This window comes from Sarcophilus harrisii, chromosome 5 (genome assembly GCF_902635505.1).
Source record: "Sarcophilus harrisii chromosome 5, mSarHar1.11, whole genome shotgun sequence".
NCBI lineage: Eukaryota > Metazoa > Chordata > Mammalia > Dasyuromorphia > Dasyuridae > Sarcophilus > Sarcophilus harrisii.
The window spans coordinates 97,170,127-97,193,682 of record NC_045430.1 but is presented as its reverse complement, the minus strand read 5'-3'; the positions used below and the strand labels follow the sequence as shown (position 1 = coordinate 97,193,682).

The 23,556-nt window shown below is 33.1% G+C and overlaps 1 protein-coding gene across 1 annotated transcript in view; it reads right to left on the bottom strand.

Annotated features, from left to right (window-relative positions):
- The window catches only part of CCDC91 (coiled-coil domain containing 91), a 303,146-nt gene that overhangs the window by 129,704 nt on the left and 149,886 nt on the right, over positions 1-23,556 (bottom strand). The window contains exon 7 of the mRNA XM_031938091.1: positions 13,087-13,194. Within this exon, the coding sequence (XP_031793951.1) occupies positions 13,087-13,194 (108 nt within the window). The remainder of the gene's footprint in view (positions 1-13,086; positions 13,195-23,556) is intronic.

Here is a 23,556-nt window from a genome sequence, read left to right as displayed (position 1 = left end):
GGAGGGCAAGAAAAAGAAAAGCATAATCTGGGGATATTAGGATGGCAGGAAATACAGAATTAGTAATTTTAACTGTAAATGTGAATGGGATGAACTCTTCCATAAAGAGGAGGTAGAGAGCAGACTGGATCAAAAGTCAGAACCTACAATATGTTGTTTAAAGGAAACACATTTAAAACAGAGAGATACATACAGAGTAAAGGTAAAAGGCTGGAGCAAAATCTATTATGCTTCAGGTGAAGTCAAAAAAGCAGGGATAGCCATCCTTATCTCAGATCAAGCAAAAGCAAAACTTGATCTAATTAAAAGAGATAAGGAAGGAAACTATATCTTGCTAAAGGGTACTATAGACAATGAAACAATATCAGTATTAAACATATGCACCAAGTGGTATAGCATCTAACTTCCTAAAGGAGAAGTTAAGAGAGTAGTGAGAAGAAATAGACAGCAAAACTATAATAGTGGGAGATCTCAATCTTGCACTTTCAGATTTAGATAAATCAAATCACAAAACAAATAAGAAAGAAATTAAAGAGTTAAATAGAATGTTAGAAAAAATTAGGTATGATAGATCTCTGGAGAAAACTGAATGGTGACAGAAAGGAGTATACTTTCTTCTCAGCAGTTCATGGAACCTACACAAAAACTGACCATATATTAGGACATCAAGACCTCAAAATTAAATTCAGGAAGGCAAAAATATTAAATGCTTTCTTTTCAGATCACAATGCAATAAAAACTACATTCAACAAAAAGGTATAAATAGACCAAAAAGTAATTGGAAACTAAATAATCTCATCTTAAAGAATGATTGGGTGAAACTGAAAATTATAGACACAATTAATAATTTCATTCAAGATAATGACAACAGTGAGACATATCAAAATCTGTGGGATGCAGTCAAAGCAGAAATAAGGGGAAATTTTATATCCTTAAAGGCTTACTTGAATAAAATAGAGAAAGAGAAGATAAATGAATTGGGCTTGGAACTTAAAAAGCTAGAAAAAGACCAAATTAAAAAACCCTAATCAATTACTAAACTTAAAATTCTAAAATTAAAATGAGAAATTAATAATATTGAAAGTCAAAAAAACTATTGAACTAATAAATAAAACTAAGAGTTGGTTTAATGAAAAAACCAATAAAGTTGATAAACCTTTGGTAAATCTGATTAGAAAAAGTAGAAAGGAAAATCAAATTAGTAGTCTTAAAAATGAAAAGGGAGAACTTTCTACCAATGAAGAGGAAATTAAAGAAATAATAAGGGGTTACTTTGCCCAACTTTATGGCAATAAATTTGATAACCTAAGCGAAGTGGATGACTACATCCAAAAATATAGGCTTCCCAGATTATCAGAGGAGGAAGTAAATTGCTTAAATAGTCCCATTTCAGAAAAAGAAGTAGAATAAGCTATTAATCAACTCCCTTAAAAAAATCCCCAGGACCAGATGGATTTACATATGAATTCTACCAAACATTCAAAGAACAATTAGTCCCAATGCTTTATAAACTATTTGAAAAAATAGGGAATGAAAGAGTTCTACCAAATTCCTTTTGTGACACAGACATGGTACTGATACCTAAACCAGGTAGGTTGAAAACAGAGAAAGAAAATTATAGACCAATCTCCGTAATGAATATTGATGCTAAAATCTTAAATAAGATATTAGCAAAAAGACTACAGAAAGTCATCCCCAAGATAATGCACCACAATCAAGTAGGATTTATACCAGGAATGCAGGACTGGTTCAATATTAGGAAAACTATCAGTATCATTGGCCCTATTAATAACCAAATTTACAAAAAACCAGATGATCACCACAATAGATGCAGAAAAAGCATTTGATAAAATCCAACATCCATTCCTATTAAAAAATACTTGAGAGTATAGGAATAAATGGATTTTTCCTTAAAATAATCAGTAGCGTCTATCTAAAACCAGCAGTAAGCATCATATGTAATGGGGACAAACTGCAACCACTTCCAATAAGATCAGGAGTGAAACAAGGTTGCCCACTATCACCGTTACTATTCAATATTGTATTAGAAATGTTAGCTTTGGCAATAAGAGTTGAGAAAGAGATTAAAGGAATAAGAATAAGTAATGAGGAAACCAAATTATCACTCTTTGCTGATGATATGATGGTATATTTAGAGAACCCCAGAGATTCTACTAAAAAGTTATTGGAAACAATCCACACCTTTAGCAAAGTTGCAGGATACAAAATAAACCCACATAAGTCATCAACATTCTTATATATCACTAACAAAACAAACAGAGTTACAAAGAGAAATTCCATTTAAAGTAACTACTGATTGTATAAAACATTTAGGAATCTATCTGCCAAGGGAAAATCAGAAACTTTATGAACAAAACTACAAAACACTTTCCACACAAATTAAATCAGATCTAACCAAATGGAAAAATATTAAATGCTCTTGGCTTGGGCGAGCAAATACAATAAAGATGACAATACTACCTAAACTAATCTATTTATTTAGTACTATACCAATCATTCTCCCAAAAAACTATTTTGATGACCTAGAAAAAATAACAACAAAGTTCATATCGAAAAACCAAAGGTCAAGAATTTCAAGGGAATTAATGAAAAAAAAATCAAATGAAGATGGCCTAGCTGTACCAGATCTAAAATTATATTATAAAGCAGCGGTTACTAAAACCATCTGGTATTGGATAAGTTGATAGACTTATTGATAGTTTTGTCTAGTTGATAGACTAGTCTAGTTGATAGACAAGTTGATCAATGGAATAGGTTAGGTTCAAAGGACAAAACAGCCAATAACTTTAATAATCCAGTGTTTGACAAACCCAAAGACCCCAGTTTTTGGAATAAGAATGCATTATTTCACAAAAATTGCTGGAAAAATTGGAAATTAGTATGGCAGAAATTAGACATTGACTCACACTTAACACAGTATACCAAGATAAGGTCAAAATGGGTTTATGAGATTACAAATAAATTGGAAGAGCATAGGATAGTTTACCTCTCAGACCTGTGGAAGAGGAAGGAATTTTTGAGCAAAGAAGAACTAGAGATCACTATTGACTACAAAATAGAAAATTTTGATTTTGTCAAATTGAAAAGTTTTTGTACAAACAAAACTAATGCAGACAAGATTAGAAGAGAAACAATAAACTGGGAAAACATTTTTACAGTCAAAGGTTCTGATAAAAGCCTCCTTTCCAAAATATATAGAGAATTGACTCTATAAGAAATCAAGCCATTCTCCAATTGATAAATGGTCAAAGGATATGAACAGGCAATTTTCAGATGAAGAAATTAAAACTATTTCTAGCCATATGAAAATATGCTCCAAATCATTATTAATCAGATAAATGCAAATTAAGACAACCTGAGATACCACCACACCTGTCAGATTGGCTAGAATGACAGGGAAAAATAATGCGGACTGTTGAAGGGGATGTGGGAAAACAGGGACACTCATACATTGTTGGTGGAATTGTGAACACATCCAGCCATTTTGGAGAGCAATTTGGAACTAAGCTCAAAAAATTATCAAACTGTGCATACCCCTTGATCCAGCAGTGTTTCTACTGGGCTTATACCCCAAAGAGATACTAAAGAAGGGAATGGGACCTGTATGTGCCAAAATGTTTGTGGCAGCCCTGTTTGTAGTGGCTAGCAGCTGGAAAATGAATGGATGCCCATCAATTGAAGAATGGTTGAGTAAATTGTGGCATATGAATGTTATGGAATATTAATTTCTGTAAGAAATGACCAGCAAGATGAATACAGAGAAGATTGGCGAGACTTAAATGAACTGATGCTAAGTGAAATGAGCAGAACCAAGAGATCATCATATACCTCAACAACGATACTGTATGAGGATGTATTCTGATGGAAGTGGATTTCTTCGACAAAGAGATCTAACTCAGTTTCAATTGATCAAGTATGGACAGAAGCAGCTACACCCAAAGAAAGAACACTGGGAAATGAATGTAAACTGCTTGTATTTTTGTTTTTCTTCTCGGGTTATTTATACCTTCTGAATCCAATTCTCCCTGTGCAACAAGAGAACTGTTGAGTTCTGCACACATATATTGTATCTAGGATATACTGTAACCTATTTAACATGTGTAGGATTGCTTGCCATCTGTGGGAGGGGGTGGAGGGAGGGAGGAGAAAAATCGGAACAGAAGTGAGTACAAGGGATAATGTTGTAAAAAACTACCCTGGTATGGGTTCTGTCAATAAAAAGTTATTTTAAAAAATAAAATAAAAAATAAAAAAAAGAAAGGAAGCACTAAGGAGAAACCTTAAGACACAGTTTACATTTCCATGTACATTAAATAGTTAGTCCTTATTTAGTGTCTTGTAATCACTTTGATGTTTCCCTTATATTTCTCTTGAGTCTTATATGTTAAATTTTTCATTAAGTTCAGATCTTTTTGCATCAAAATACTAAAAGTCTAACAATTCATTGGATGTCCTTTTTTTTTTTAATATTCAGGATTACACTTAACTTTGTGGTTATAATATTTTCAGTGGCAACTCCAGTTCTTTTGCTCTTCAATATATATTGTTTTAAGATTTGTGCTCTTTAATGTAGCTGCTGCAAAGTTTTTTATAATTCTAATTACAGCTCCATCATATTTGAATTGTACTTTTCTTGTTGCTCAGAAGATTTTTTCACTGATCTGGGGGGTTTGGAATTTGGATATGACATTCCTATAGGTTTTCTTCAAGGATCTTTTTCTATTTCTACTTTTTCCTCTTTTTCTAACATTTTCGGACATTTTCTTATGGTGTCTCTTACTTTATTTATTTCTGTTTAATTTTGGTTTCATTTATCAAGTTCTAAGAGGTGGCAGTTGAAGTTCTCCACCAGTATACTTTTGATATCTGTTTCTTCTTGTAACTCATTTGGATTCTCCTTTAAGAATCTGAAGGCTATAGTATTGCAGCATATATGTTTAGTACTGATTCATTGTTTATGATACTTTTTAGCAAGATGTAGTTTCCTTCTTTATCTCTTTTAATTAGATATATTTTTGTTGTTGCTTGATCTGTGATCAGAATCACTATACCTGTTTTTACTTCAACTGAAAAATTTTCCTTCACTCTCTTACCTTTATGGTGTGTATCTCTTTGCTTCAAATATGTATCTCTAAATAACATATTGTCTAACATTGGTACCCACTTCTGTTTTCTGCAAGAGTTCATCCCATTCATACTCATAGTTATGCTTCATGCCTCCATCTTATTCTTCCTCTTTTTAGTCCTCGCTTGTCCTCTTTCCTTTCACCCTTTACCTCCTCAACAATGTTGTGCTTCTGTCTTAGCATCATCTTGATCTGCCCTCCCTTTGGTAAGTATCCACTCCCCTTAATCACTTCCCATCCTATTTCCCTTTCAGTTAAGACAGATTTACATATTCAACTGACTGTGTATATTTTTCTCTCTTTGAACCAATTCAAATGAAAATAATGTACAAGTAATGTTTAATTTCCCTCTTCCCATCTTCCCCTCCTTTTTGTTGCCTCCATGTGAAACAATTTACACCATTCTAACTAACTCTTTCTTCTGCATCAAGTATACTCTTTTTTATTGCTCAATTTTTCATTATTCCCTGAAATTCACCATCAATTCACTCATTCATTCCATCTTCTATAGCTCTACTATTAGTAATATATTTAAGAATTACAAGCATTATCTTCACATGTAGGAATGTAAACAGTTTAGCTTTATTGAATCCCTTTTGCTTTTCTTTACCTTTTAACCTGTTTAGATTTCTCTTTTGTCTTGATACTGGAAGTCAAACTTTGGATTTAGTTCTTGTCTTCTCCTTATGAAAACTTAAAATCCTTCTATTTCATTGAATAACCATTTTTCCCCTTGAAATATTATATTTAATTTTGCTAAACTGGAGCTAAAAACTGGAGCAGAGTAAATGCAGGAACTTGCCCAACCTGTCCCTCAAACCATTAAAATTCCTTTAAATATTGACTCTAAACAAATTTTAGAGCATCAGAACACCCAAAAAGATGAAGTAGAACATTTTCCAGCTGAAGGCAAAAGATTTTTGAGGAGGTACTGAGTGAAAAAAGAGAGAGAATAACAGGGGAAAAATACAGTTAGCAATAATAATTATAAAAATAATTTTGAAGCAAGTTTCTCCAATAAGACTTCATTTCTCAAAGAGGAAACTGAATCACATTTATAAGAGCCAGTCTCCAAGTTAAAAATGATCAAAAGTTATTATCTGTGCCCAAAGGATTATAAATTCACGCATACCCTTTGACCTAACAACACTACTACTTAGCATGAATATTAAGAATTTCAGAAAGAAAGAGAGAGAGAGAAAAGAAAGAAACAAAGAAGCATTTGCAGATCTTGTCTTTGTAAGACACCAGCCTATTCTAAGGCTCACTGGTTCTGTGTACACACACACACACACACACACACACACATATTATTATTGGATTTCCAATTTGGTGCTCAATTGGGGATTTTTTTTTAAATTGTTGCCCAATTCATTCATCTATTCCTTCTCTATTTTGGTGCTCCAAGAATTTTAAGAAATAAAATTTCCCTTAGTACTCTTCTGGCTACATTCCATAAATTTTTGTATGTTGACACATTATTGTCATTTTCATTGATGAAATTGTTGTTTCTATGATTTGTACTTTGAATCACTTATTATTTGGAATTGGTTTAATTTCAATTAATTTTTAATATAACTTTCCAATTTGCTGAATATAATTTTATTTCATGCACTTAATAATAACTTTTGCCTTTCTGCATTTGATTATGAAATTTTTCTGCCTAATACATGGATAATTTTTACATAAGTTCCATTTACGGCGGAAAAAAGTTTTACATAAGTTCCATTTACGGTTTCCACTCAGTTTTCTCCAAAGTGAAGTCATTTCTTTTTAAGTCTAGTCTTTCTAAGAGTCTATTTACTTTAGTCTCTCTTTAGTTTTGTTTGTTTGATGTTGTTTGTTTTTGTTAGATTTCTGAAGTTCTGAGAGGAGACAGTTGAATACCTGTACATTAATGATATAGTTCTTTAAAATTGTAACTATCTTTTCATGTAGAGTCGTAAGCCCTACTGAATCCCCTTATGTTTCTGAATCTCTTATGTTATTGAATCTCTTTTTCCCTATGTTTCTCTTCAGGCTTTATATTTTTTTAAAAATTTATTTTATTTGAAAAAACAGCAAGAAAAAAAAGTAATACAAAACAAAACAAAGCAAATGAAAAAGAATATTGGCATGTACCCAGCAGAACATCAGAGAGGATTCAAAATATATAACAAAAAATTACCAAATTAAGAAAACATATAGATTAGTAGAAGAAGTTACACTCATAAATGTCCATTTTTTCTTTACTTTCTTGTAGATTATTCTTTGGTTTGCTGCTGCACACCTCATTTACTTTATTCTTTTTTTCCCCTTTCACTCCCCACCTTCATAACCCCAAGCAAGCTACAATTCAGAAAAGATAAAGTTATGTATACATACACACACACACACACACACACACACACACACACACACACAAGTTCGGGTTTGGTTGATAGGAAGTCCTGAAAATTTACAAGTTCATTGAAAGTCCATTTTTTCTCATTCAAAATTATAAATAATTTTGATAGATATGATATTTTTGGCCACAGGCCTAGGTTTTTTTTTTTTTTTTTTTTTGGTAGATATGATTCCAGGATACATGGTCTTTTATTGTAGCTGCTGCTAAGTCTTGTGCAATTCTAATTGTAGCACCAGTATATTTGAACTGTTTATTTCTTGTTTCTTGCAAAATTTTCTCTTTAATCTGAGGGGTCTCAAAGTTAGGCAATAATACTCCTGTGTGTTTTCCACAAAGGATCTCTTTAAGGTGGTGATCAGTGGATTTTTTCCTATTTCTATTTTCTCCTCATGTTCTATTACTTCAGGACAATTTTCTGGGATAATTTCCTGCATTATTGGGTCAAAGTTCTCTTTTGGGTCACAAATTTCTGGCAACTCAATTATTCTTATATTTTCTCTTCTTGATTGCTTCTCCACATCTGTCATTTTTCTTATAAGATGTTCTACATTCTGTTCTACTTTCTCATTCATTCTTTATAATCTGTTTTGTTATTCCTTGGTCTCTCATAGCTTTATTGGCTTGACCAAATCTAATTTTCAGAGAATTATTTTCATCATTTCCTAGTGTTTTTTCTCATAATCTTGTTTTTCTTGGATGGTTTTTATTTTTTTATTTTTAGTTTTCCCTCTGTTTCATTTCAGTTTTAAATTATTTTTTGATTTCTTCTATAAATTCTCTCGGTAGGGAGCCACTTCACCATTATTCTTTGAGGTAGAAGCTTATTTTATTTTTTTAACTAAAATGTCCTCTGAAGATGAACCCCTGTCTTCCCTGTTTCCATAATGTTTTAATGATGGGGTTCTTTGTAGGCTTTTTAAAAATATAATAGATTTTAATGTAAGCACCTCTAATTATTGTGTGGGGGATGGTGCCTCAAGTTTCCCTTCAATTCTTTACTCTGACCGGGAATGCCAAACCAAGAAGTCTATCTTCCTGCAAATGCCCACAGCCAGCAGTATCCCTGCTCCACTGCTTCTGCATTCACCAGGTATTTGTTTCTTTTCACCTAGGGCTGCTTCTCAACAGTACAGTTGGAACTGGTGTTCCCAATAAGTGACTATGGTAATTTAGTGTCTGACAAAACTAAAGACCTTAGCTTTTAGGATAAGAACTCGGTATCTGATGAAAACTGCTGGGAAAATTGGAAATTAATATGGCAGAAACTAGGCATTGAATGACACCTAACACCCTATACTAAGATAAGGTTGAAATGAGTTTATGATTTAAACATAAAGAGTGATGTCATAAGCAAATTAGAAGAACAAAGGAAAGTTTACCTCTCAGATAGGTGACAAAGTAATTTGTGGCCAAACAAGAACTGGATAACATTATTGAATACAAAATGGATAATTCTGATTATATTAACAAGTTTTTGTACAAACAAAACCAATGCAGATAAGATTAGAAGACGGCAATAAAATGAAAAAAAAATCACATTCAAGGGTTCTGATAAAGGCCTCATTTCTAAAATATATTGAGAATTAACTCAAATGTATAAGAAATCAAGCCATTATCCAAATAATAAATGGTCAAAGGACATGAACAATTTTCAGATGAAGAAATTGGAATTATTTCTAGTCATAGGCAAAGATGCTCTAAATCACTAGTGATCAGAGAAATACAAATTAAGATAATGCTGAGATACCACTACACACTGTTCACATTGTCTAGATGACAGGAAAAGATAAGGGAAAATTGGGACATTGTTGGTGGAGTTGTCAACTGATTCAACCATTATGGAGAACAATTTGGAACTACACTCTAAAGGTTATTAAATTGTGCATACCCTTTCATCATCCAGCAGTATCTCTATTGAGCTTGTATCCCAAAGAGATAATAAAAGAAGAAAAGGGACTTACATGTGCAAAAATGTTTGTGGTAGCCCTTTTTGTAGTGTCAAGGAACTTGAAACTGAGTGGAGGCCCTTCAGTTAAAGAATGGCTGAATAAGTTATGGTATATGAATGTTATGAAATATAAGTGTTCTATAAGAAATGATCAACAGATGATTTAAGAGAGGCATGAACTGATGCTAAGTGAAGTGAGCAAAACCAGGAGATCATTATAGCAACAGCAAGACTATACTAGGATCAATTTTGATGGACATGGCTCTTTTGAACAATTAGATGATTCAGGCCAATTCCAATGATCTTGTGATAAAGAGAATCATCGGCATTCAGAGAGAGGACTGTGGCTCATAACATGGTGTTTTCACTCTTTTTGTTGTTGTTTGCTTACATTTTGTTTTCTTTCTCATTTTTTTTCCTTTTTGATCTGATTTTTCTTGTGCCACATGATATTTGGAGAAATATGTACAGAAAAAATTGTATATGTTTAATTTATATTGGATTACTTGTCTCTAAGGGAAATAGTGAGGGGAATGGAGGCAAAAAAAATTGGAACAAAAGATTTTGCAATGGTGAATGTTGAAAATTATCCACATAATGCTGAAAATAAAAAAAAGTTTTAATAATTAAAAAAAAAGTCTTTCCTGATTCTCTTTCAGGCTAGTTATCTTTCCTTTGAAATTAGGTGGCACAGTGGTTGAGTTGGAAGAGAGGTTTCATGAGATTCCTTTTTGTGAATTCAAATCTGGCCTCACACAGTTACTGGGTGTGTGACCCTGAGCAAGTCATTTGACCTTCTTTGTCTCAGTTTCCTCATCTGTAAAATGGCGGAGAAGGAAATGGCAAACCAAACCAGTATCTTTTCCAAGAAAATCCCAAATGAGGTCACAAAAAGTCATACATGACTGAACAATGATTGAGTACTATAACATTTGCACATAGCTATTTGGATGCGGTCTCCCCAATTAGAATAAGAATTCTTTGAGAGCAGGGACTATTTTTGCTTTTCTTTTCTTTGTATCCCCAATGCTTTGCAGAGTGCCTCACACAACAAATTATTGTTGGTTTAACTGGATTTGACACAGTTAAATGAAACAAATTGACCATAAATGATTAGCTTCTCTATATCTTTCTTTTCAAATTTTAGTAAATAGAAGTATATAACAATAGATAGAACTTCCTCTATAACATTTAGAGCCAGTGATTATCCAGTTTCTATTGAAGACCTCCAGTGAAAGGCAATTCACTAATTTCTGAGGCAAGCCATTGGAAATAATTTTTTTATTAAAGGTTTTTATTTTTCAAAACATATGCATAGATAATTCTGCAACATAAGCCTCGGGTTCCAGTTTCCCCCTTCCCCACTTCTTGTACCTCTTAGATGGCAAGTAGTCCAACATATGGTTTTCTTTTGAAAATAAAATATATGTTAAACATGGTAGAAATATATGTTAAATCCAATATATGTATACATATTTATACAACAATTATCTTGCTTTCCAAGAAAAAGCAAATCAAACCAGAAAAGAAAATGACGAAGAAAATAAAATGCAAGCAAACAACAGAAAGAGTAAAAATGCTATGTTGTGAACCACACTCAGTTTCCATAGTCCTCTCTCTTTTGATCAAAAGACCATTGGAACTGGCCTGAATCATCTCATTGTTGAAGAGAGCCATGTCCAACAAAATTGATCATTGTATGATATTGCTGTTGCCATGTACAATGATCTCCTGGTTCTGCTCATTTCACTTAGCATCAGTTTATGCAAGTCTCTCCAGGTCTCTCTCAAATCTTCCTGCTTATCATTTCTTATAGAACAATAATATTTCATAATATTCATATACCATAGTTTATTTAATCATTCTCCAACTGATGGGCATTGGAAACAATTTTAAATGTTAGTATTCCTCTTAGTGAAAACTACTACTACCATCACAACTACTAGTACTACTATTACTACTATTCCTACTACCAATAATAACTAATATACCTATTTGTCCTATTTATATCCTCACTGAGTATGCAAAACGTCTCAACTTTTTTTTCCATATGCAATATGGAAATATCAGAAGGAAGAAATGATATTTCTCCCCTTAGATTTTTTTTTTCAGGATACATATGCTAAATATTTTTTATTCCAAATATTTTAATGGAGTCTCATTTGCTATTGTCTAATTGAAATGATGCGTCTATTAGGTATGATTCTTAGGTTTCTTTCAACTCAAAATCCATTAATTCCATTATTCTCATTCTAAGCCATTTACAAGCCATTTCATACTTGTCCCAAACAAACTGTGAAGATGGTTGCTCCCAGACATTTTTCATTAACAGGATGAAGAGTCATCAACCCTTACGAAAGTGTACATTCCAAACATACCTAATAATTTTATAACAACTTACATATATCACAAACTATAGTGATGACATAATCTCTAATTACATTAATAGATCAATTAATTACAGTGTTATGTTATTCTTGTCTGGGCTGTAACTGACCTATTACTTTTTTGTCCCCTCATACAACCTTGATAAATATTTGTAGTTTAACCCTGTTAGTTTGTCATTTTACCCTCCAAGAAGTGAACATCACTTTCAAAGGTGGAGATTTTGTTGTGTTTCAGATTACTCAGGAATGTTAAGACAATATCATATATGAGCATGTTTAACCAATCCGTAAGAAACTTCACTTTCATATTTCTTTGAACAAGGAAGTGTTCATTGACCCCGGTCTTTTGCTTGTTCTTTAAGATTACACACTAAAAAGAAATTATTCTATTGAACCCTGACAATTTTCTTCACACTTTACTCCAAACTGCCATGAGACTTATATTATATACAATGATTATTACATATTTATAAAAGCTGTTTAGCTTATGTGATAAATGTAGTCAGTTGATACTTTAAACTTAAAAAAAATATTAAGTCAAGATGAACACTATGCAATTATGTAAAAAAAAAACAACAAATAACTGAGAATCAGACGCCAAAAAAATAAAAGTTTCTATACTTAATAATTCTAGTTTCTAAATACAATCCTATGTAAAAGGGGGAAAAATTGTAAAAATTACTTAGTTGCCTTTAACTTTTTTTTCCATGTCTTCTTTATGCAAGTAAGCAAATACCAAAAGTTAGCAATCATGATCATTACACATTATTTTAATTCATACATATTATATAGGATTGATAACTACTTTAAGTATATCATGAAATGCAAATTTATTTTGTATTTAATTTATACTTTAATATATTTAACATGTACTGGTCATCCTGCCATCTAAGGGAGGGAGTGGGAGGAAGGAAGGGAAAAATTGGAACAAAAGGTTTAGCAATTGTCAATGCTGTAAAATTACTCATGCATATAACTTGTAAATAAAAAGCTATAATAAAAAAAGTATATCATGAAAAATACCCAATTTAACTTAGAATTTATTTTCCCAAAAGAAAACCATGAAAAATAATCTAAGAACAAGTCTCAAAAACAGATGCCTATAAATTGACACAGAATCAAGTATGTGTGTGTTGGGGTAGGGAAAGTGACAAGGAAGAAGAGGAGAGATAAAGGAAAATAACAATGTGTGTATAAGGGATTGTGAATTTTTATTACCTGAGCATTAAGCAACTCTTCACACTTGCGAGCTTGTTTTTCAATGGCAGAGACATACTGTTTTTCAATAGATTCTTCTTGCTGCTTAATTGTAGTCTGTAGTAATGCCTGAAAACAAGAGGAAAAAGGGAATTTGAATAGGGAAGACACTTAAAAGTCCCCTGCTGGTATGAGAAAACTGTGACACACTGAAAATTCACTTCAATATTTGTGCATATCAGAAATCTTAGATTCAGGGCACTTAAAAGACAGGCATTTTAATGTTTTGCAGCACATTACACATAACACTCTTTTAACTTTCTTGGCTATAAATGCTCTTGGAGCCAGGATTATAATTTTTTGGCTCACATATCTTCTTCACACATCTTCTCTTTAGAAAAGACTAAGTCATAGAGGAAGATAAAGAGGGTAACCAGTTCTGTAAAATATAAATTCAGGTTTGTGGGGACCACACAGGATGAGAAGCATATGAAAGCTGCTAAAAAAAAATAATAAAAAAAAAAAAAAAGGAAAAAATCCAGACATATTTCACTGGCTGACAAAACTCCACATCCTCTCGGCACGCTGTAATATCCCATGGGCCAAGCATGATCTTCAAGACCACAAATCAAATAAAAGCAGATGGAAACTCTGAGCAATTTTAAACATAAAAACTCCACCACCCCCCCGGAAATTCACACCCCTGATTTTAAGACATAGAAATCAAAGAGCACAAGCCAAGGACCTCAAGAAACTATTCATAAAAGAAATAATAAAATCAAGGAAATCAGACAGATGAGATCTAGTACTGTAAAGGTTAAAGTATCAATCTATCATATTAAAAGCAACATGCTGCACCCACCTACTTCCTCAGTTCAGATAAAATCTTCATTATTCCTCTACCCATGTGTATTATTTATACTTTGTTCCCAGTGTTATATTGCATTGTTTAAATTTGTATATATGTGTGTTTATGTATATGTATGCATGTGTACATGTACACACATACATGTGTATGTATTTTAATTTCAAATATGAGCTGAACATATACATGTACAATAGAAAATAAACTATTTTTAAAACCATGTTTGGGTAATAAACTACTCAATTACAAAATTAAGCTGAAAGAAAAAGACATATATGTCTTATAGAAAACAGATCTCTAGCACATTTGAGCAGACATGGAAAATGGGCCAAATCTTAAATAATCTTTGTTTTGACAACAGAATTGCTCAATGGGAATCAACACACATTAAGATTCACTTTAAAACGGGGGAGGGGGGGAGGGGAAGGAAGACAATTATTTTCAGTATTTCTAAAGCAGTCTCTCATATTGCAAGGCATTAACTTTCTTTTTCAAGCTTAACTCTTTCTGACATTGTTGACCTGCTAACTCAGCAATAGTCATTTTAAAAGTTGCTGGGGGTAGGGGAAACATAAGAAAAATGAAACTTTGGTTAAAGATTAATTAAAGTGTAGGATGTATAGGTTGGCACAGTGGACAAGTGTGCTGGGCCTAGAATCAGGAAGACTATCTTTCTGAATTCAAATTTGGCCTCAAGACACTTACTAGGTGTGCTAACCCTATCTGCCTCAGTTTCCTCAACTATAAATGAACACACACACAAAACACCACATATTGGGCATTAAAAACTTCACAATAAAAGAAAAAAGATCCTTTTCTGATCATAATAAAATAAAAGTTATAATCAATAAAAGATAGTGGAAAGATAGAATGAAAAATAACTGGAAACTTAATCTAATCCTAAAGAATGAGTGAGTCAAGGACCAAATTATAAAAACAATCAAAAAATTAATTTTATTAAAGATAATGACAACAGTAAGACAATAGATCAAAATTTCTGGGGTATGGCCAAAGTAATATTTAAGGGAAAATCTGAATCTCTAAATGTATCAATAAAACAGAGAAAGAACAGATCAATAGAACAGGTATGCAACTAAAAAAGTTAGGAAAAAGCACAAATTAAAAATCCCCAATTAAAGTTAAAAAAATGAGAACCACAACTAAAATTTTTTGACCTAATATTTAAAATTAGGAGCTGGTTTTATGAAAAAAAATTAAGAATAATAAACAACTGATAAATTTGATTTTTAAAAAAGAAAATCAAATTACCAGTATCAAAAATGAAAAGCATCAACTCTCCACCAATGAAGAGAAATTAAAGGAAACATTAGGAAATATTTTAGTTACTTAATATACAAATAAATGTGACAATTTAAGCAAAAAAAAATCTTCGAAAATATAAATTGCTCAGATTAAGAGAAAATGAAATAGAATACTTAAATAATCCATCTTGGAGAAAAAGACATTGAAACACTCCCTAAGAAAAAAATCCCTGGGTTATATGTGTGAATTCTATTAAACATTTCAAGAACAACTAATTTCAATACTATATAAACTCTTTAGGAAAATGAGCAAAGAAAGAGTAGTATGAAATTTCTCTCACAACAAACGAACAAAAACAGTGAAAGAAAACTATAGAACAATTTCCCTAATGAACACTTATGCAAAAATTTAAAATAAAATAATATCAAGGAAATTACAACAATATATCACAAAGATTATATGCAAAACAGTATATGTCCTCATCAAATGCTTCAATTATCAAATATATAGAGAACTGAGTCAAATTTATAATTTATAATTTCCCAGGAATGCAGGGCTGGTTCTGTATTAGGAAAACCATCAGTATAAATGACCATATCAATAATAACACCAATAAAAATATATGATTATTTCAACAGATACTGAAAAAGCTTTTTGACAGGACACAGCACCCACTCTTCCTAAAAAGCATTAGAGAGGACAGGAATGAAGAGTACTTTCCTTAAAATCAGAGGAAGTATCTACCTATAACCATCAACAAACAGTATCTTAATGGAAATAAGCCTCCCCAGTAAGGTGAGGGGATGAAACTACAATGGCCACTATTGTCAATATTGTATAAAAAAAAAAATGCTAGCTATAGCATTAAGAGAAGAAAAAGAAATTAAAGGAATCACAGTAAGTAATGAGGAAACAAGGCTATAAATATTATGATGGTATACTTAGTGAATCCCAGAAAATCAAGTAAAAACTATTTGAAATAATTAACAACCTTAACAGATTTGCAGGATATAAAATAAACCCACAAAAACCATGTGAAAAAAGCTTTGTGTTTGTTTTCATATAGTTGATGTATTTGTCTTGGCAGAAGACTCCAAGTATTTTATATTGTCTATGTTGTTTATTTGTTTGTTTGTTTAAACTGAATTTCTTTTTCAATCTCTTGCTGCTGGACATAAAGCTAGTGCTTTATGTGGGTTTATTTTATATCCTGTAGCTTTGCTAAAGTTGTTATTTTTTCTTCCAGATGAATTTTGCTATTACTTTTTCTAGCTCTATAACAAAACTCATCTGAAAAGACAAAAATTCAATAATATAAAGAAAATCAATGGGAAAAAATGCAAAAAAAAAAAAGGTGGACTAGTCATATCAGATCTTAAATTATAATGTAAAAGCATTAATCATCATAACTATCTAGTACTAAGAGAGTAATACATCCATTGAATAGACTTGGTACATAACACATAGTAATAAATGATTAGAGTAAGGTAGTTTTGATAAACTTGAAGGCCCCAGCTTCTTGGACATGAAGTCATTTTTTGAAAAATACTACTGGGAAGATTGGAAAATGATATAGCTGGAACTAGGTATAAATCAAAATTTTACACCACATGTCAAGATAAGTCCAAAATGGACACAACTTAAATATATAAAATAAAACCATAAGCAAATTAAAGGAGCAAGGATTAATCTACCTGTCAGATTTATGAAGAAGGGAAGAATTTGTGAACAAATAAGAGATAGAGAATCTTGTGAGATATAACATAGATAATTCTGGTTATATTAAATTTAAAAGGTTTTGCACAAATAAAACCAATGTAAAAAATATTAAATGGAAAGCAGAAAGCTGTGAAACAATTTTTTACTGTCAGTATTTCTAATAAAGGCTTCTTTTCTCAAATACATAAAGAACTGAGTCAAACTTATAAGAATACAAGTTATTCCCTGACTGATAAATGGTCAAAGGATATGAATTTTCAAATGAAAATTTTCAGATAAAAAAGAAATTGATTGTAATGGGCTGAAGCTCGAGTTGATGCACTGAGGCCCCAAGCACGTGAGGCTAAATAGTATATTGGACCATACTCTATTAATATATATGCTTGGAGAAAGAATGGCCCCACCCACTCTTTGTACAAGTCCTGATGTGTTGTATAGGAAATGACTATTTTTGTGGGTGGAGGCAGAGGGGCAGAGAGAAGCGGAGAGAGACTGCTGGCTGGCTTCTGGTCTGGCCGGCTTCTTGATTCAGCTGCACATATTGTGATCGTGATCCTCCCTTCACCTCCGATCTCCCTTCACCTCTGATCCCCCTTCACCTCCGATCCTTCTTCACCTCTACTGAGAATAAAGATTGAAGATTTTCCCTTAATCTGAATTCCTGACTCCAGCTGATTTTAAAATATGTGGTCATCACAATCGATACCATCTATAGTCATATAAAAAACTGTTTATACTATAAGTACCTATTAGAGAAATGCACACTCAGAGGTATCATCTCACATCTATCAGATTGATTAACAGAAGAGTGAATGTCCCGGTTGGCTCTCTGGTAGGTCTCGGGATCACCCTGAGGCCTTGGATTTAGTCGGGGAGTGAAGTGAAGGAGGCAGGAGAGCAGCCACGTGACTGGTCAAAGATGTAGTCTGGACTCTGGAATCTGTGGCTGAAATCACTGCAGCCAAGAGAACTCTTATGTCTGTGGGATTCCCTTAAGTACCCCAACACAACTATATTACCACACCACACTGGGCATGTGCAATTGTAGAACATCACATCACCATATTACCCTAAGTATATGCCAACTAGATTGACCACATCATTATATTACATCAAGTATGTGCTTAGAGAACACAGAGTAGATACTTAACTACAAGTATTTTGCTGTCTTAGATTCAAGTATACCCTTTCAGAGTTCAGACCTTATAGAAGAGGAAAATGATAAATGCTGGAGGAGATGTATGAAAATTGAGGAACTAATACATTGTGGGTGGAGTTATAAACTGATTCTAAATCAGTTAATATTATAAAGAGCAACTTGGAATTCTGTCCAAAAGGCAATAAAACTATATATGGAAAAAAGATGAAGAAAATGGCTGGGGAAGGAGACTACTTTCACTGGACTACCTTAGAGAACAAATTTCTGGATCTGTTCAAGGATTCCTCCCTTGGCTTCTTCCCTCACCCTTTGCTTCCCCATGTAACCATCTCTCTCCCATTATTTCTTTACAATATTGGAGGGTGCTATATTTTTTATGATGTGTGTGTGTGTGTGTGTGTGTGTGTGTGTGTGTGTATGTAATGGGCTAAAACTGAGAAGATGCACTTGGACAGTAGAGCACTTAAGGCTAATTACTTATTGGACAATACTCTATTAGCATATTGGAAAATAGCCCACCCATTCTGTGCTGACTTGATCTGCTGATGTATAGAGAGATTTGGAGGAGGGATTAGAGGGTGGAGTAAGACAAGCAAGTGTGACTCCTGGTGGAATGAAGAGGAGATTCCTGTGTCTATTCCTCTCATTTCGACCAAGAATAAAGATCAATGATTTTTGCTTATCCTGACTCCAGCTGATTCTAGAGTATTCAGGGTACTAATGCGGTCATCATATACATACATACATACATACATACATATGTATGTATGTATGTGATGAAACTCTGAAACAAGGATTCTTACAAGGTGTTAAGTCAGTGGAATTGATAAAGACAATGGTACTTAATACTTACTATAGTTCTACAAGATTCATACCTATGAGAAGAAAGCCTATAAGCTCAGACTAACTCAGAAAGAGAACTAGGGAAGACAGAGACCGTGGCGGTGGTCCTCCTGCCTTCCTCATAGAAATCAAGACACATTCAGGAGGACCTCAAGAAAGCTGGCCTAGTGCACAGGCAAAGAGACAATAAAGGATTTGGACTTTAACCCGTGATTACATGTGTGGTGATTACTGAATTGAAATGAAGGCTGCTCCCAAAGACCCCAAGAAATCTGAACCAAGGAGAACACTACAATTCTTCTGCACCTCATTTCTATAACATAATTATTATTTTACCTGAATTCTGCCAATCTTTCTTTTGAGCTACACTATTGTTAATGTGAATCTTAAACACATAATATACACTTCCCATATAAAAAAAAAACTGTAAATAATTTGTCCACGTTTAAACAACTTGTCTATATTGAGTTCTTGAAATTGATCATTGATATTGGCTCTTATTATTAAATTTTCTGTTAAGTTTGGGTTTGGTTGATTAAAAAGTCCTGAAAATCTGCAAATTTGTTGAATGTCCATTTTTTCCCCTCATTCCTCATTATAATAGATAATTTTGCTGGGTATGATATTTTTAGCCACAGGCCTACTTCTTTTGATCATATCAGTAGATATGATTCTAAGACCTGTGATCTTTTATTGTGGCTGCTGCTAAGTCCTGCACGATCCTTTTCTTTCTTTCTTTCTCTCTCTCTCTCTCTCTCTCTTTCTCTCTCTCTTTTTTTTTTTTTTTTTTTTTTTTTTTTTTTTTTTTTTTTTTTGCTGAGGCAGTCGGGGTTAAGTGACTTGCCCAAGGTCATGTACCTAGGAAGTGTTAAGTGTCTGAGGCCAGATCTGAACTCAGATCTTCCTGACTACATGGCTGGTGCTCTGTCCACTGCAGCTCTATCTAGCTGCCCCAGTCCTGTACAATTCTAATAGTAACTCCAGCATATTGATTTTTTGTTTGTTTCTTGCAGAATTTTCTATTTGAATTTGAAATTTGGCAATAATATTCCTATGTAAATAACACATAGGTATCTCATTGAAGTGGTGTTGGGCAGATTTTTTTTTCTATTTCTACTTTCCCCTCATATTCTATCACTCCAGGCCAATTTTCTTGTATTATTTCTTGCATTGTTCTGACAAGGTTTTTTTGTTCACAATTTTCAGGCAGTTCCATTATTCTCATATTTTCTATTCTTAATCTGTTGTTTTTCTTATGTTTCACAATTTGTCCTATTTTTTCATTCTTTATAATCTGTTGTTATTTCTTGGTCTCTCATAGCTTCACTGGCTTCCTCTTTCTGAATTCTAATTTTCAAACAATTATTTTCATCTTTGAGACTCTATCTTCTTTTCTAGTTGATGAACTTTTTTTCATCAAAACTTTTTGATGGTTTTATTTTTTATTGGATGGTTTTAATTTTTTTTAATTTTTCCTCAATTTCTTTCATTTGATTTTTAGATTCTTTTTTTTTTTTGAGTTCTTCTATAAATTCTCTCCAGGCAGATAGCCATTGTACATTACTCTATAGAGTTGAAGCTTTTTTTTTTTTTTAACTTCAGTCCCTTCCTCTGAAGATGAAGCCTAGTCTTCCCTGTGCCATAGTAAATTTCTATGATTGGGTTCTTTCTTATTTGCTAGTTCATTTAAAAAAAAAAAAAAGGTATTAGTGAAAGCAGCTCTAATCATGGGATGGAGAGAGATGGTGACTCTCACTTCATTTCAGCTTTCCCCTCTGACCAAGAATCCCAAACCAAAGCCCTACCCTCCAGCAAATTCCTGCAGCCAGCAGTGTCCCGCCCCACCCCACAGCTTCTGCACTCACCAGGCATGCATGCTGGTTCTTTCTCACCCAGGGCCACATTGCCATAGCAGAGTTGGACCTGGTATTTCTAATCAAACAAGGTTTACTCAAGTCTTCTGACTCCTCAAGCAGTCAGAGAGGTGAAAGTTTCTGTGGTTCTTACAGAGGCTCCAGCCAAACCCAAGCTCCAGGGCTCCCCATTTGCCATTTCTGAGGAGCTAACTCAAAAGGTGCTTGCACTTCACACAGGTTATTCCCCAGTCCAGGGACTTTGTTCAAATCTTCTTAGAGTGTACTTAGGAGGACCCCTGTTTTGCCCCAGATCTTGATTTTTCACCAATCTATGTTTGCCCTGAGGTGCAAATCTGTTCTATTTGTGGAGGAAATCTAGAAAGCTTGAAATTTACTAAACTACTCCGCCATCTTCCCAGAATCCTCCTCTCTCTCTCTTTTTTTTAATATCTTTTGAGATTCATGCCAAGTAGTGGTATTGTTAGATCAAAGGACAGGCATGATTTTTTAGCCTTTGAATATAGTTCATATTTTTGATCATTTATCAAATGGAGAGAATGGCTCTTATTTTTTGATAAATTTGACTCAGTTTCCTTTATTTTGACAAAAGAGATCTTAACAGAGAAACTTGCTCAAAATACTTTTCACACTTACTACTGATAGAACTGCATATCCCCAATTTATTCTATTTTGTGACTGACCATTTCTTCCTGCAATATACCCTTTCTTCTATCACCCTACCTCCTTCCCATATTCCATTCCCCTCCTATTTTCGTGTACCTGTATTGAGTGTGTATGTTATTTCCTCTTTTAGATAATTCTGATGAGAGTAAGGTTCACCCACTCTCCTTCTCTCCTCATCTTCCTTTCCATTATAAAAGCTTGTTCTTGCCAAAGGAGTGTATTTTTAAAGAAAAATGGATGATGTCATAGAAGACAAGTCATTATTTCAAAGAAAAATATGCTCTGTCTTTTGTGTTTTTATTAATTCCAGAAAAGATCAAATTCAGTCTACTTCTGTCTAAGCAGGCAGAAATTAGAAGGCCTGCAGACACTGTGAGTTCAATCCTTGAGAAGAAAGTTCATGTTTCTTAACAGCTAAACTCTCAAATATTTGGGGGAATAGTGCTTATGGATTTGGTCCCAGTGCTCTTCAGATAACCAGAAGAGCAATAGTCATATAAAATCTCAAGGATATTGAATTTAAAATTCAGAGATTTGTTCTTTGTTTTTTCTTAATTAGAATCAAGAAAGGTCATGTGGAGGCTGGTTAAAAATCTCAGTACCTTGTGGCAGCTAAATGGCACAGTGGATAGAGCACCAGCCCTTAAGTCAGGAGGACCTGAATTCAAATCTGGCCTCAGACACTTAACACTTCCTAGCTGTGTGACCTTGAGTAAGTCACTTAACTCCAATTGCCTCAGCCCCCCCCCCCCCCAAAAAAATCTCAGTACCTTGAGATTTCATGGATTCTCAGATTTTTCTATGTTTTTGAATTATAGTACAAGGATATTTTATAATTCAAAAAATGTCAATTATGAGTATATGCCTAAACATGGAAAGTCACTATAGTCTAGCCATGACATAAAGTGCTTTTGAGTCTGAGGAAGCCAAAAACAATCTTCAGAAGAGACGAAAGAGTTCCTTCTGGCCTTGTTGTTAAGGGATTCTAGTAACATAAATGAGTTGCTACCTCAAATACCAAAAAGTTTTCCCAGTGAAAATTGCTTATTGTGCCACTGGCAACAAATTAAAATTAAATCATTTCTAAAATTAAGTGCAGTAATAGGGTCTTTATGCCTCATATCCAGCTGCTTCAATATTCTGTAAAGTTGTCATAAGGATAGGCCATTCTTATATTTAACACGTACTGGTCATCCTACCATCTAGGGGAGGGAGTGGGGGGAAGGAGGGGAAAAATTGGAACAAAAGGTTTGGCAATTGTCAATGCTGTAAAATTACCCATGCATAACTTGTAAATAAAAAAGCTATAATAAAGGATAGGCCATTGTCCTCAGATGCTATAACACTGCTTCTTAGGATGGAACTTTTTTCCCCCTTTATATAATTTGGATTAATTACATTTGTTCATAATATCCCATGTAAAAGTCCCAAATCAACCAGACATGCTATCATTTTTTAAATTCTAAAATCACAAAATATGTAAAGAAACTAGCAGAAACACAAAACTGTATGCTCTTTCAAAGAGGTCAGTATACTTTGTTGAATAGATTCCTGAAATAGAATTCCAAAGAGTGAAGCTGACTTTTTATTCTTTTATGAATGCACGTGTTTCAGCATGATATGGCATTTCTATTTTGTTTTCTTTTTTTTTTTTCTATATGGGGAGATTATTCCTTTGTTTTGTTTTGTTTTGTTATGTTAATTAATTATTGTCATTCTCTTTAATGAACAATTAATTATTGTCATTCTCTTTAATGAAATTATCAGTTGTTTCTATAATTTGATATTCACCTACTTTTTAAAATTAGATTAGTTTCCAATTAATTTTTAATCTATTTTTTCTATGGACCTTTACTAAATTTAATTTTTACTTTTTCATGATCTGAACAGGGATGCATTGAATATTTCTTCCTTTCTACAATTTGATTGTAAGGTTTTTATGCCTTAATACATGGTCAGTTTTTAATGTGAGTGCATTGTATCAATGTTTAGAAAATAATATATTTCTTTCTATCCCCATTCAGTTTTTTCTAGAATCTATTGTATCTAACTTGTCTAAAATTCTATTCACCATCTTAATTTCTTTCCTGTTTATTTTTTAG